The sequence below is a fragment of the Eucyclogobius newberryi genome, unplaced genomic scaffold (genome assembly GCF_026437365.1).
Source record: "Eucyclogobius newberryi isolate DKJ021-1_F unplaced genomic scaffold, fEucNew1.0.hap1 SCAF_2, whole genome shotgun sequence".
In the NCBI taxonomy this organism is placed as follows: Eukaryota; Metazoa; Chordata; class Actinopteri; order Gobiiformes; family Gobiidae; genus Eucyclogobius; species Eucyclogobius newberryi.
The window spans coordinates 22,654,359-22,670,856 of NW_027315834.1; the positions used below are offsets into that span (position 1 = coordinate 22,654,359).

At 38.9% G+C, this 16,498-nt stretch overlaps 1 protein-coding gene across 8 annotated transcripts in view; it reads right to left on the minus strand.

The window, feature by feature from the left end:
* Positions 1–16,498, minus strand: part of dab2ipb (DAB2 interacting protein b) — a 105,182-nt gene that overhangs the window by 70,973 nt on the left and 17,711 nt on the right. For 2 of the 8 annotated variants that reach the window (XM_072454544.1, XM_072454543.1), the window contains exon 1: positions 4,581–4,863. The exons of the other annotated variants lie outside the window; for them this stretch is intronic. In XM_072454544.1, the coding sequence (XP_072310645.1) occupies positions 4,581–4,704 (124 nt within the window). In that variant the 5' untranslated portion in view covers positions 4,705–4,863. Of the gene's footprint in view, positions 1–4,580; positions 4,864–16,498 lie in introns of those variants that run through there. 8 annotated transcript variants of the gene reach the window in all.

Genomic DNA, 16,498 nt, shown 5'->3' on the forward strand with positions numbered 1-16,498 from the left:
GAGTTTCTGTGTTTCAGCATCGAGTCAGATAAAAGTATGAGCAAGACATATGTTTGTGGACTGTAACGACTCAAATCAATCAATAAAACCTAAGAAGGTACTCATATCAACCAAAATATGGATCCAATCAAGGAAATGTATCAACCCGGACAGTGTTATTACATCTGTAAGTTATAAATCATCATTTGAGAGTTAACTTTTGCTTTACGTTGCCATTAGCACAGCGTAAACATTAGCAACATTAGCACTACAATGCAAAGGCAGAACAGGAGCACAGACAGCAGGAGGCAGTAGAGATAGCACTAAAGCAAAAATAACACAAGGATTATTCATATTTAAACTGTCAGATGAAAAACTTTATCCAAACGCAGGGCGCAGACATGTTGGATTATCTAACTCGGATAAACTCTGGCTTCTGACCCCTGAGAACAACTGGAATGCAGCATAATGCCACAACTGTTACCTAGCAATCATATTGTAAACGGGGACAAACATTTATACAAATGAAAATAGTTATACCTTATAACACATTTTTGTTGTTACATGACTGTCTAAGATCCTACAGTCCAGGACTGACGCACTTCCATTTGCAGATAGAGGCGTGGATCAGAGGTTTTGTTTGAGCTTGAGTTTCTTATTCTCTTATCAAGCACTTTCACCATATCAAAGTAATTCCATATGCAACGCATGGAGTGAGTCAATCTCACACAGTAAACATGGGCATTATCTTGCCGTGACAAAAATGTAATTCAAGAGCATATTTTAGGATCAGGAGAATTAGCCTGCACCTGTTATTGAACTCTTTGGTTCTCACAAGAATGACGTCAAGGTTAACGGGGGTGAGACTTTAATTGCCTTTTAATTTACAGCTTTCAATGCAATGAAATCCTGCTGTCTTTTTCACACATTGAGCTCCAGAATATAACTCCCACCCCAGCCAAAACTATGACTTATAGTCTGGAAAATAAGGTAGTAATTTGTAATAATACATTGGCGTTTTTTTTTTTCACTTTTGTGTTATCCACAAAATATTGATGAGCACCCCAAGTCTACTTGCTCATCCATAAAAGTCCTTGCACGCTACTGCCACGCAGGTTCTATTCCTGCCCTCTTTACTAAACCTCAACTAATACATGTTTTAACATATTTCTGTTTGATGGACATATAATATGAGCTGAATATTATTACATACATGAATTGATTGAAATAGAACTTTGAGTAATCTGATGATGAGCGAAAACCATGCTAAAAAGTAATTAAAAAAAATAAAATTAATTCTGCATAATATCACTGTGCACTGTGCTTAAATCCCACCCCCATCAAACAAAAGTCTGTGAACACTTTGAACTCTGGCCTTTAACTGTTAACTTTGTGTAATGTTTTGTAATATAATTGTCTTCTGTGTTACCTGACTGTTGCCATGTTAATTAATGTTGATCTGATAAAAATCTGATTTGTAAAACGTCATTGCACAATGAACACCGAACAGAAGCTTCAGAACCATGTGCTTTTCTGTAAAACCGGAAACGATGAGGGGTCTGCACTGTTCCTGTCATGGTTTTCTTTTCTTTTTCCCATCAGCCTGATTTCAGCACTCACACTCACGCGCACGCTCACGCTCACGCTCACGCTCACGCGCACGCACGCACGCACACACGCACACACGCACACACGCACACACGCACACACGCACACACACACACACACACACACACACACACACACACACACACACACACACACACACACACACACACACACACACACACACACACACACACACACACACACACACACACACACACACACACACACACACACACACACACACACACACACACACACGCACACGCACACACTCAAATAAAAACACACACACTGGCGATATCACAAAGAGTCTGACAAAAACTTGGTATGACGCAGTGCTGCAGATCCTTGTAATGACCCAATGAGAATAAGCGAACGCCAAGTGTCGGGGGTAATGCATTATTGAGTTGTTATGCAGTAGTTCAAACACTCTGGCGCCAGCTGCCAGCAGTATCTCTTTTTAAGGCTTGTTAACTTCGATGGCTTGTTGCTCTGGGTCTCTTGTTACGCAGCGCTCAGATCCGGATGGCTGATATTTTCACTTGCACAGCGACACGACAGTCGGCTGAGTCTGTCATAGCAAGGCCCCTTCTTAACACGTCAGAAGGAAGGCTTTGAGTTATGCTGTTCAATTTCTGTCTAAAGTCATTCAGTCAAAAGGGAGTTTTTTCATTGCTTGATTACGGGAGGAATATATACTTATCACGATAATTTGAGGCATAATGTAAATCATTATTAGAAACGATTTTGTACCGTCAAACCATCACTTGTAGATGGAATAGACTAAGTTAGAGATGTCAAGATTATTTGTTTTGTTAAAAATCATTATTATTCAGGTCACAATATAAGAAATAAAATAATTGTGAGAATCGTAGAATAAATTGAAGGATTTCAATGTTGTTTGGTTATCTAGTGCCAACAACCTTAGATAATGAATTGCAATGTTTCTTCTCACAATAATTGTAACACAAAGATTTTGCATGATTACGTATATCCTATTCCTATATCTTTTCCCTTGATAACGTGCTAATTACAATTTTAATGAGAAAATTTGTTTTGGAACAAGAAAAGTTGACTTGACACAGTGGGCCATTTGGTGCTACAACTCAAACTGCTATGGTCAGAGGAAAGATCGGTGACAATTGAAATTAATTTTTAATTAAAAGTAAAGTAATGAATTCACTTTTTACCAGAGGAAAGTTCACAGTGAGATGAGGAAGAGTAAGGTTTGGATGCAGAATGGAACTGGAATTGAAATACTTTAGGCTCCAAAAGTTTCAACTTGAATATCTTAAATTTTGTAAATAGAAATTACAGTAGGAATTGTGTCACCAAACACAATAGACACATAGCTTGCTCGTGTCTGCCAGCTGCTGTTGGCGCTGATGCCCTGCAAATATTACAATGAAAATGTAGGTCAGTGTATCCACAAAGACTTTACAGGGAAAGATGAAAGGCCACACACTTTGTGAAGAGTCATTACATTATACAATATTTGCAGAGCTGATAATTAAGTTCCACTAAAATCCACCAAAATTAAGGTCAATGTTTTAGAGACTATGTTAACACAAGTTTGTATCATAATTTCAATGTATATATTTTTAGTTTTATTTTTGTGTGGCATGTGTTAACTGTCACTACAAAGTCAGAATGGACAGTTAGTGCTGCTGTGGTTTCTTCCCTTCAGTCTTCCAGAAGGGAAGCAACAAGCTGATAGAACATTTTCCAACAACAGATAATGTGACACACACAAAGAAAACAATAACATATGAGCTCAATAGCATATGGGACACTCTGTACAGTGAAGGCTCTATGGCCAATCTAGTTAAGCACAATTACCTCATGTAAAAAGAGTTAATCATGTCGGTGGCCTGTCCTGTTCTGTACAGTTCACGCTTTATGTTCAGTGATAATGAATAGTCTGACTATCCCAAACTGCAACCAATAAGCAGATCTATACAAGTGTTTCAAAGTAACCTACAATCACAGTGAGAACAAGCAATAACATTTTATCAGCCACAACAAATAATATCAAACTCTGTAATGTCAAACTATTCCATGTGGAGGTGGCCTCAACTTCCCTTGTGGCTGTTTTGTGTTAACCTCAGACATCAGGGACTATCGCATGTGTCTGTGTACTGCAGCACAAATGCCAGAGTGTGGTTGACAAGCAAAAGATATGAAAAAGAGACTTCAAAGTAGCTTAGAAGTCCATGTAGCCACATGTTCTCTCAAGGTTGGTACCAGCTGATAGAGGCAAGAAAACACCTACCAACACAAGTTTACGTGGCACATGCTACAAACTTTAGAAAAATAAGATTAAATGTTTAATTTTCTCGTTTTTTCCTCAACAAGTTTCAGCTACTCAGAAGGATACAGATGAGAAATTCGCTCTTAATTTATGTGCCACGAGTCAGGCCTGAGGGCCGCCTCATCACTACAGTTCAAGCAGCAACATTACAGTCGCCCAACAGCATCAAAGCACAAGCAAAGAGCTCCGGGACACACACTCACAAAACTCTGTTCTTATCCTTCACAAGGCTAACTCATTGAAGTGCTCCTGACTTGATGTTCAAGCAAAGTGCTTCAAGTTGGAGCATCTTGGCAGTCTGACACCGAGCTGCAACTAGAGGAGCTCAGAGTGGAAAGTTACATCAACTTGTGAATAGTTACACCAACATGTTAGCACTTCTAGTGCACATATAGGAGAAGACACACAGCCTAAAAATATAATTTTAATAAGTCATTCTAACAAAAACCAAGAAGACAGAGCAAACCCCTGTGTTTTTTTCTATTTTCTATAACAATTTCCCTATATGAAATCAAAATCCCAATTTGAGAGATGAGAAACAAAATTGGGATAAAGTCTGAACGTGAGTGACATGATCTGACTTGTTCAGAATAGAGAAAGCAGGAGAACAAAGCAGCACACTATAGAGTAGTTCATACATACATAATATTAGCGTGATAAACTTAGTAGTAGCATTGATTACCCCTGTTGGCAGTTGGCCTTGTGCGGCTACGGGACCTGCTGCGCTGCCGCTGCAGCCGGGACTTGCCCAGGAATCTGTAGTAGTATGAGGGTCGCCCAGAGCCCTTCCTGGTGACTCCAGCCATGGTTCTAGTCTACAGCACTAGAGCCCTCTCCAGTCTTAGTCAGAGCTGATCAAGTCCAGAGCCTCCTCTCATGGGGATTATCTGCAGCGTCAGTAAGTCCTTCTCCAGTAGAGCCGCTCTGTTACTGTCCTCACGTGGAGATCAACATACTGTCTTCTGAGACCTTTCTTACAGTGGGAAGCAACAATCAAAGTAACAACTTGAGGGCTGTGCCACAAAGTGAATGTGGCTCCACCCCAGGACACTCCCCCTCAAAGTTTCCCACAGCAGGAGCCCACATGCAAGATCTCCAGAGTACGGGAAGTGTGTTTCCTGAATGGCAGGAAAACTGTTCCTGTTTCTCTGAAGGAATGTCACGGACACACTCATTATTACTGGGCAGATCTGATCACCATTGTGTCTGCTCAAAGCTACTTTCTTTTGTGGAGAAACAGACAAAAGAGGAATGAGGTTTGATAGAAGGGGCAGAGGGTTTGGCCACTGACAAAACAGGAACTGGCTTTGACCTGAGTGGAATGGAGTTAACAAGCAGTGTCAGGTTACAACAAGTCTCTGTGGCCTCTGTTAACCACAGTAATCTGTTACAGACCTCAGATAAAGAAGCATCTGTGACAGTAAACAAGTATTACACCAGGTCAACACCTCTTTGCCACTGGAGCCAGATCCAGAACATGCTCCATGTTTTACATTCAAACTGCTCTCATTTGCCTGCCACAAGGAAAGGCTGGGAATGACAGGGAGTGACCAATCAGAGACACATGTCAATAGTTTCAAACAGCCAATCAGAACAGGCTTTATGGGAAGGATAGGCAGCTGGACACAATGCACACAAAAAAGCACACATTCCTCACAACAATTGTGGCTCTAGGCGTTTAAGGATTACATGTAATTGGGCAGGGCACATCCACCTAAGTCTTCACATAAGATGGAAATACTTAATTATACAAATTGGTCTCATCACTGACTTGATGTGAATAAATAGATGACAAATCATTTGCATGTATTTTGCATGGCTGAGAGCGAAAAAGACATGTTATTAACGACAGCCTGTAGCAGGAAAAGCCACAACTGTAGCTAATTATATCATTTGCTTGCGTTCAGGTGGTGGAGTTTGTGATGGGTGATAAATGCTACGTAAGAAACTTTGCAACTTTCACAATAACAGACTTTCTCCATTTGGCATTGCGTGGTTTGTTTGTTCCATATAGAATGTCGTTCGGTAAAGATCACCCAACGAGAGTCAGACAGTTGCACAGCATAGCAACCCATATGCACACACACACACACACGCACACACACACACACACACACACACACACATAGGAGCAAACAGTGAGTTGACTTCAGAGAGCTTCTGCTGTGAGGCTTCTCATAAATACACATTAAAGAGCCTAATAGCGTGCCTCTTGTAAGTAACAGTGGCACGTGTTAAGCCCTTTAAACTCTAAGCAGAACACATAATAGGCACAGTGGGAGCACACAGCTACAATGGATTCTTGTTAGGAGCCTATAGACATGCAGACCAGCGCAGTGAAGGAGCTCCTGCCGAGTCCGTGTGCTGAGGCTGGAGTCTAAATACTTTTAAAAGACAAACAATGGAAAAAGGTATTTTATTTTACACAATTCACAGAAACTAACTATAATAACAGTAAAAGGTCAGTGACAATAGAACAAATGTAATACTAGAAACTGAGCAATGGCATGACTGCGTGATGCAGAGCCATATCCTGTACAGTTGCCATGATCGAAGGACGAAAACACTGCATATGCTACAAGTAATATCTAAAGCAACAGCATCCTGGAGACGATAAATACATTCAAAACGAACTGCATCATTGTGACCAGAGAGCAATATGGTCATGTTCTATGTTCTCTGTTGTGTGTTTTATAAAATATTTTGGAAAATGTTGGAAAAAATGAATACAAAATAATAATAAAAAACAATATATCTGTATTACTTTGTTTTACAGTGCTTCTTATGTGTATGTGTGTTCTGTGTACAAATACAGTACAAGAACAAGAAAAACAAGAGCATAACCTCTTCAAGCAGAAACACTCTTGCAAAAACAAAAGATGTGTTTGTTTACATAGTGCAATGTATTTGTTTGTTCATGTTTGTTCATGTGTCTGTATTTTCTCAAATAATGTTTGTACTTCAAATGGATTGTCTCCCCTGTCATGTTAGGGTTAGGGTTCGGGGCATGGAGTAAGATTAATTGTTGTGTATGCGGTGTTTTCGTCATTCAATGATTATGGTAACATACATTTTGGTGTTTGTCAGTCTTGTAGGTAAATGTTTCCTTATAAGTTTGTCAATTAGACTTCAGAGACCTGAAAACACTACAAATACTAAATTTCCTCTGCCACTGACCTCTCATTTGACATAAGGCATATGCAAAAAGAATGTATGTGCATTCAATTCCTTCGACCAGTCAACGACATAAAGCATCTTCATAATTGATACCAAGAATCAACATCAGAGCTAGGCAAGAACAAATAAAGAATAATTACCATTACTACCACATAAGGCTGACAATACTGAGTAGTAGTACCTTAGGTTGGTCCTATCTGGACCAACCTAAATATCTACAACACTAAAACCTTAAAAGACCTAAAAACAATCAATAAAGATCCTACCGGTTTATGTAATCACTGTCAAGAACTAGAAACTGTTGAGCGTGTGCTGATTCACGTACAGCATATGCAAGAAAGAACTGAATTAGTTTTATGGTTTCAAAATAATAAACAGGAATTCAATCTGCTGAATCTTCATACTATCCAGTCACACGGATCAAGGCTAAGGCTATAGTTACTTACTTATATAACACAGGATTAATTGGAAGATTATAGAGTTAAGAGCGTCTTTGTAGTGTTACACTACAATCCCCTTTTAGGTAACATGTTCTCCGTTGATCCCCTGTCCACACGCAATCCAGTAGATGGCAGTAAATGCACCTTGGCATTTGCATATCATATATTATTTCAAAAAAAGTGATTTCTATGTTCTAGTAATTGTAACTAATTTGTAGTTCCAGTAGTTCCGTGTGCCATGATCATCGCATGATGAAAACACTCAAGGTTTTGTAGTTTTTTCAGAATGACAATTTAAAAGTTTCCCAATTAAGGGAATGCAGACGATACAAATACTAGAACTACAAAGGAGTGGCAACTAGTTCGGGACAGTTGCCATGATCATTGCATGATTGCAATTAGATTACAACTAAGTAGTTCTAGAACTAACTACAAGTACTATTCCACTCTAAAAGATAGGACAAATTGCAACTTTCGACTAAAAGACAGAGGAATAAGAAATGCGACCCATGAAAAAATATGTTTCTATAATATAAATATCTTTTAGAGGGGATAAGGATTTTTTTGGACAATTTTGCATTTGTGTAAGAAATAATTTACACCCAAAAAAGTTTGTATATGTGTGTTCACACTGATGTGAACACTCAAAACCAACATAGAAATGTAATTAAGAAAACAAAAAGTTGAAACTATTGAGAGTTGAGAGCCTCAAAAAATCCCCAGAGGAGAAGAAAAATGGGACAATTTCTTCAGCCACAAACCAAAAGAGAGACATTGATTTACACAAACGGCCTGTGCTATTGTCTTTATGCTGGTGTTAGATCTCACTCAGAAAGTGGCCCTGTGGCGGCTATAACACCAAATATAGCCAGTTGTAGCAACAAACCTCTCAGGGTGCATCATGGGGTGTATAGAGATGAGACACTCTGAAATAAACACTCTTAGATAAGAAAACATATAGATTGAACGATCGAAGTAAAAAACATGTCCATAGATGACAAAACAGAATCAAGCTGAAGAACAGGAGGATTAAAGCTCTTTGAGTGGAAAACACAAAGTAACTTGACTCGTTGGTGACAACATCACTCTTAAAGAAATCTGACACTGTTTTGCAGAGAACCTGTTTAAGACATCAAACCTACTGGTTGAATGAAATGCAACAATTCTAAGCATCCAGAAGGGCCTCTACAAAGCGTCATGTCTAATGTGTTAAAATGCTGACCCCTAGTGGTAAAAATCCACTATTACTACTCCTCAACTACAACTTAACTCCTTTACAACTACAATAAAAGTGCTGGTACTACAACTACAAATTATGCAAAGTATGACAAATATTCAAATAAAAACAATTTGTATGAACCATTCATGCTTTAGGAGGATATTTATTGTAAGAAAATAAAATGTTACTTATCATAAAATATCCAATTCATGGATGATTCACACTTCTAATAGATTACTATTACTACTAACATTTGATCAGATTTATGAACTTTCTGAATGAAAAATAAGCATTACTATAACAGAAAGAGCCAACACTTTAATAGGGATAGAGCGCACTGTGACATAAACTCTGAATCAATGAATCTTGATATCCCTTTTTTAGGCAATATTTAATGCAATTATGCAGTGGGATAAGGATACGGGGAAAAACATGATGAAATATACGGGTCACTTCTTTAAGAGTTCTGAAAGTGTGCTAAGTATAAGAACTGGAGCGGAGAATATAATCTTATCTTTATTTACAGTTTTGTCTTGGGCCCTGAATCGAATGTGCATACTCTGAGATAGACCGCATCAAGTGATTTTACTTGCACTCAAGGTTGCATTTCAAGGTTTATGAGTCCAAACAAGGTACTTATTGCTGCTAAAGGAAGAGAAATGTGGAGGATAATACATAATTATCAATTGTCAATATTGCATACCCCTAATTTAACAGAGGTGTGACTGTGCGACACACTGTAACTTTGACAAAACAGAGGCTTACATCTTTAGAGCTCCCTGTGCTGCTGCTATAGTGACCGTGTGGTATCTCCCTCTCCATGCTCGCCTTTCTTCTCTTTTATTCAGGCCTCCCACTCCCTATTGGCCCCCGAGTAAAGGCCACATTGCAGAATGTCCTGTCCAAAGGCAAACTCATTACACAAGACCGAGCGACTGAGCGGGAACAGAGGAGTTCTGTGTGACACTGACGGACTCACAGACCCACAGCCAACACAGAGCTGATCAGAAGCACAAATAAGGAGAGAGAGGCACTACTTATGAAGCAGCCGCTTAGGATGGGAACAGAAAAGGCTTTGGTGCTGTTTCCAAACATCCAAACAGACATTCACTTGAACTTCACATGGTGGAGAGTCACAAGGGCGAAAATGACAATGCAGTACAATAGAGAAGCTTTAAAGCACTCAGCAAGAAGTCCGGGATTGTGAGTAAGCACATTTTGTGTTGACTAAAACTTTTCAATAAAACATCTACAAAGTGTGTGAATCTAAACACAGGGACAAGAGGGAAAAGCAGTTACCACATAGTATTCATTACTAATAGTTTCAGGGAACATTATTAAAGCATTTTCAAACTTATACGCAGCAGAGGGCCACAAACAACCTGACAATGTCGAATTATTACTTATTAAAGTGAAGTTTTGCATTTGATATTGTTTCGATGAGCCTCCACACCTTTAATAAGACTTGGAACATTAATATTAGGTTGGTATAATATCACAATGCTTGAATGTTTCCAAATGTTAAAGTAAAAAATACTACTTTTTGTTGTTTGGACCAACAGCAGGAAGCCGGAGGGCCAACGGAAATTAGTCTGAGGGCCGCATTTGGCCCCCGGGCCGTAGTTTGGACATGCCTGGTCTAGTCCTTTTTCATGAAATATAGGTGAATAATGACTTTACAGAAGGTGTGGAAATATTAGAGACAGTCTAAATTGAAAAAAAGTGTTTACAGACTCTGTGTTGAGACACTTGGACAGGGCCGGCAGTAAAAGTGCAGTGGAGGATGGAGAGAGCCAAGTGGCCAGTTTTATAGGTAACAAAACATGTCATTACACAAGTGAGACTGTAGCGCCTCAATTACCCTCCTGCTCATTCCAAAGCTTTTTATTGCTGCTTTTTAAAGGACTCACGCCATAAGTACTTACACCAAGCACAATATCTTACATTTACTTTCTACAGAATACTATTTTATTGTTATCTTCATGTGCTTTTAATTTTGTTCCTTTAACCTCTGTACAAGTGGAAAGCTTCTTCTATGTTTTACTGGTTTAGCACGTTTATCTTTGGAAAAACTCTCAATGTTTTTAAATACAAACTCTCAGATTGGCGATAGTATGCATTATTTGTCCAATAGTGTGGTCACTGCTCATGTGCAACGTGCATGAAATCTGAGTCAATCAGATTCAGAAGCACTCATGTTGTTTAGGATGGAATTTTAAGAATTTCTCCAGCGCCCACGATGGTGTCTAGTCCCCTCTTACTCACACTAACGCCATTGTCGAATGAACAATAGGCTGAATATGTAAAGGCTCGTGAAACGTACATTGTCCATAGAGAGGAACCTGAAGCAGTGGGGAGTTACACGGGGTTCCACTCCCCCTTCAGCAGCTGCACTGTCTACTGGACAGATCAAATAACTCAACCATGACACTCATTTCAACTACTTCCTTGCAATGTTTGAAAACTTTGTGCACATCCCTTCTCATCCCACTGAACCTGATTTCACTGATTATACATTTCGTAAAGCAGCATACGTACAATATTAAAATCTTTAGTATGACTGCAACAACTACTTCATTCATTGTGACTGGGTGACAATAATAAAACAATCGTTTTCAGCACTATACGGCCTCTAAAACTAATAATAAAACAGTTAAAACTAATAATAAAACAGCTGGATTAAATCAAATTGTACATATTCTTTATCTGGAGGCCGCCAGTCACCATGTTGCAAACTTTAACTTGGTGTCATGAGTTTGAATCCAAGCTCTGACAATTTGCTGCATGTCCTCCCTTCTCTCTCATCCCCATTTTACGCTGAGCTGCCCTGTCTAATAAAGCTTGTGGGTATTTTTTTTTTTTGAAATACATATAATAAAAAGTATCCATGTGCAATAGAAATAACTGACTATTCAACTAATTGAAAAAAAATAAAATAAAAAATTCACGGACAACTAATCTTTAGCTAGCTTATGTCGCTCCACGCTGCATATCATTACCACAGTAATAACTTACTGTAACAATTACAAATTAGGGTTTGATGACACGGCAAAAAGTTTAAATCATGATTTTCTCAGAGCCTTGATCACAGTTTTGATGTTATCACAATGCATTTACGTTTAGTATATTTACTTTACTTTTAAAGGATAACCAAAGCATCTGCTGTTCACACTACACAGCAATTGGTTCAATCCACCTGTCACTCACTCAGAGCATCACTAATAAGAGGAGCGGGTGGAAAGGTTGCAATGAGGGCAACCGACTCAGCAGCTTTGAATCACCTGCTAGTTTTTACATTGTGTTGACTGGAATTTTGAATCTCGTTAGCAAAGGTTCAATGTCATTGCACCAGTCCCTATGCAGAGGGCCAGACACCAGTGCAAAATCTGGGAGAGTGCAGACGAAGAGCGTTGCTCCTTTCAAACATATTTGAATCTATTTAAAGGGTCACATTTTGAGAGGTGTGGAGGTATTTCACAGGAAGTCAGGAATGTAGGACATCCATTTCCCTTCTATTTCCTCTTTTCTATTTGGTCTCAGCATGTCGGCTGCCTGCTTTACCACAACATGATCAGAGTTGTGAGAACGACATTGGAAGGGTCTGGACCAAGTGAAATCAGGGGTAAAAGATGGAAGTAAACACATTCTTTATTTACAGTATCTTTTGGTTTATGCAGTCTCTCACAGGAAGTGGAGCATGTGCCTTTTGTTGATTTTGACGGCAAATGTGGAGCATCTCTCGATTCTTCTGCCGGTTTCCATGGAAACAAACACTGAAAAGACTGGTATGCATTGTATGAGAGAGTGTTTGTGGGGTTGATAAGCAACAAATCCTGGGCTAAAAAGGTCAGATTTCTAAAGAGTTAATGATTAAAAGGTTTTTCAATGTTACAGAAACATCTCTTTAATATGTATTTGTGCAGGAAACACTAGTGCAATTATGTACAGTTTAGGTAAATAGATTCAAACATGGATTTTATAGAATCATTTACTATATACATTACTTTTATCTTGTAAAAGATAATGTTTTAGTGGGTGTGCCGTAGAATCTTCTCAACCAAAAAAGTTTGTTGATCATATTGTTCATATTTTATTCAATTGATTACTGTGCATTTTTATTGTACATTTGACCCTTAAATGGTAAAACAGGAACACTAAGAACTCAGACTAATTTATTGCACAGACCAGTCTTTACCAGTAGTTTGTGTGTGTTTGTCTGTTCAAGAAACTCAGGAGTGTTATGGATCACAAAAGAAACATTGTGAGCGCATCTAAAACAGAAAAACCTTATCTTACAGACACAGTCACATAGAGTATTAAGTAAGGACACAAAAATGCAGTGTTTTGGAGTGATACCACTGTGAGGTATTTGGTCTATGTGGCTCAGGTAATAAAGCATTTACCCTAGAACTAATTAGATGATCTCTGACAGCCCAAGTCCAATTATGAGCTCTGTATGTGCGTATGTGGTCTACATGGTACACTCCCCCAAAGTGCCTCTGGTTTTACGTGACTCATCAAACGAGGCCATACAAATATAAACACGCTGCATTTTACAGGAAGGGCCCAGAGAGCAGACAAAGAGCAGAAAATAAACATTCAAAGTTATTGTTTCGATTTTGCCTCCCACAATATTCAAGGATTATTATATCATGTGACATTTCAATTTAAGATTATGCCAGATTGTTTCTCAAAGGTGCAATATGTAGTTTTCTGGTGGAGGAGAGGCTACCTGCTCGTCTCCATGGAGATTAGGGCAGGGCAATACTGACAATTTCTTTATCCACACACATCCAAAACATGCCTTGTATGCATATTTGTTGAGGTGAGGCTTTTTGCACTATTTTACACCATAAACGATTTACTCGATATATAAATATTTTGCATATATTTGAAACAACATTCAATTCAACACTAAATTTGTCCAAGTCCAATAGAGATGCTTGGCCAAGAATGTTCCACGATGTGACATTAAACAGGTGATGCCAACAGGCCAATTTACAGGGCAGGTCTGTGGAGAGGCAAGCCCACTTGAATAAATGCAAAAGATATGTTCTTCATGGAGAAGAGCAGGTTGAATACCATCAACAAGAAAAGTTACGCAGTGCTCCTTAAATCTAAAATAAATGATACTGAATAATTTCCACATTTCAAATCCACAAGCAGAACACCTATCCCACTGAATATGCTAATCAGATTACTCATCAAGCAAACACTTGCTGCGAGACCTTTCGGTTTTCCTTTTACTGACAGAATAATATCAAATGAATACATTGACTTTAAACAGTACATCATTGTAGGGTTGTCAAAAGTATCAAAAATCAGAAATGAAAACTATTATAGCAACTATACATTCATTTAAAACATGTATTGATAGAAAAAAAAAACCTTTCCTGAACAGTGTTATAATGATCTTTAGGTTAATCAGACCTAGTATAATATATTAATTGAGTTCTATTATTATGTGGCTAAGATGGCACTAAAACATTGTATTATTAGTCTCATTGTGGTATAGAATTTGATATTGTGATACAAGTATTGAACATTTTCCTTCCGTTTGAGATGTTAGTATTGAAACAACACTACTTTATCGGCAATAGATTCACACACTTTATTTTTATTTCAATGTAGTTAAAGCTACTCTACATTTCTTCACCAGAATTTATCGCTCGCCAGACAAGCCTTCACAGTTATCTTCTAAGTTGGAGCTTGATGACCATAAATGTATGAAGAATGTAGGGGCAGCAGCTGTACATCTGCAGGCATCCTGGTGCCACACCGAAGTACTTTATCAAACTCTGAGCCTACAAGAGCAGAGGCAAGCGTACCAGGAAACACACTGCCTCACTGGTGGTGGCTTTGAAGGAGGCTGCTTGTCATGAAGTACAGAATAAAAGAGCAAAAGTGTAGGGCCACATCTGCTCCCGGGGCCACTGAATTCACATATACATAACAGATGGAGTCCAGCTGCATTCATAATGAGAGGGAATGCACTACTCACCGCACTATTTTTCATGAAGGTATTATGCATATTGCAAATACCAGCCTGAATTTCCTTTGGGATCAATAGGTTACACATGACTCTGATACATGTGGTGCACAATCTTGGAGAAACATGTGAGTAGATTGTGTTGAATGAAAATGTGAAAATAATGACCACACCACATTGACATTAAGGCGGTATTCTACAAACTGAAAAAACAAAGCCACAGGAAATGTTTAACTACATTGGGGCAACATTGACGATTGGACAAAACCAGGAAAATGATTCTGACACTTGATTTTTGTGAAATATATAGGATAATAACTAAGACCATTTGCTAATTACAATTCTTTTAAATTTGTAAGATACGGCTAAGCCTTAAATCATTTCTCTTGGTGACACGCATATGGTGCAACAACAAATAACAACAGTTGGTTTGGTGATTGACAGCAAAAGTTGTGAAAATGTGTCCACGCTTCAGTTAACCTAAACAAAAAATGGCCTAATTGATCATAATGAACAACAGTCATCTGACGCACAAAAGTGTGTCAGATCTGATGCACAAAAGTGTGTCAGACGACTGTTATTGCTCATTATGATCAATTAGGCCACTGCATCCAAACCATCTTAAAGTGTGTTTTCTGTTTACATACAATCATATGCACACAATGAATCATGCCGCAGCTATAGGACAGTTCTTGATCGTGTCGATTGCCTAACACCTTCAATCAAAACACTTTTGCCAAGAAACATAAGCGCTAAGTTGAGATTTCATAATCAGAAAAAGCAAAACAAGTGCGTTCAAGTAGCGATTCTAATCTCCAGGTGCTTTATCAATACTATTCGTGTTTGGTTCCACGTTTCACAATGGCTCCACTGGCTGTCTTTCACTCAAAAGGTCACACTTAATTAAACAAACCTCACTCCGCCTTGAGCCTCTGCAAAGCTGCTAGAAAAAGCACAGCCACTTGCACATGACGCACTCTAGCAGACAGCATGAGAGTAGCCGTGTGCATCGCCACATAACAGATTAAGGTTAACTAAATCAACACAGAGCTTATCTCCATACACGTCTCAGGACGACACACGAGAAACACTAGGATGCTAATATCTCAGGTTTATCATCAAACTCAATCGATCTGTCATCACTGTTAGCAAGACGAGCCCACTTTCACTTGCTGAGAGGAAAAAGTGATCATGTGACAATGTATACGATAACTTTTTAAATAGTATTTTCTTGCTTAAAGGCGGTATGGACGATTTTTCGGCGATTTGAGAACTCAGGTGGAAGTGCGCATGCGCACTCCCCCGTGTGGACTGATACAACACACACATACGTTTGTTTATTAGCGCAACGGAGCGCATCGCATCGATCGTCTCCCGTAGATTTCTGTCCACTTCTGCGTCAGCTCGAACTGTCTTTCTCCATCTTCATTTTGCCCCGTACACTGAGGGAACTATATTATGATAGATCCATGCGCTTAGGCACGCAGAAACGTGGGGACGAGCCGCACGCGGCTGCAGGTGAGCGGTAGGTGTGTTTTATGATTGAAACGTGGCAGGACAAATGATTTATCTACGCCACGAGGAAATATGATAAAAAATTTGCTGAAAATCGTCCATACCACCTTTAAAATGAGCCACTAAAATGGGCCGTTAGTTCAATGGTTCAAAACCTTTTTTTTCCCCAACAAACCCTATTTTACCCAGATAAACTGGTGACCCAATCATCCTTCTCCTACCTGAGAAGCAACTGACATTTAATTTATCTATTTTTGTTA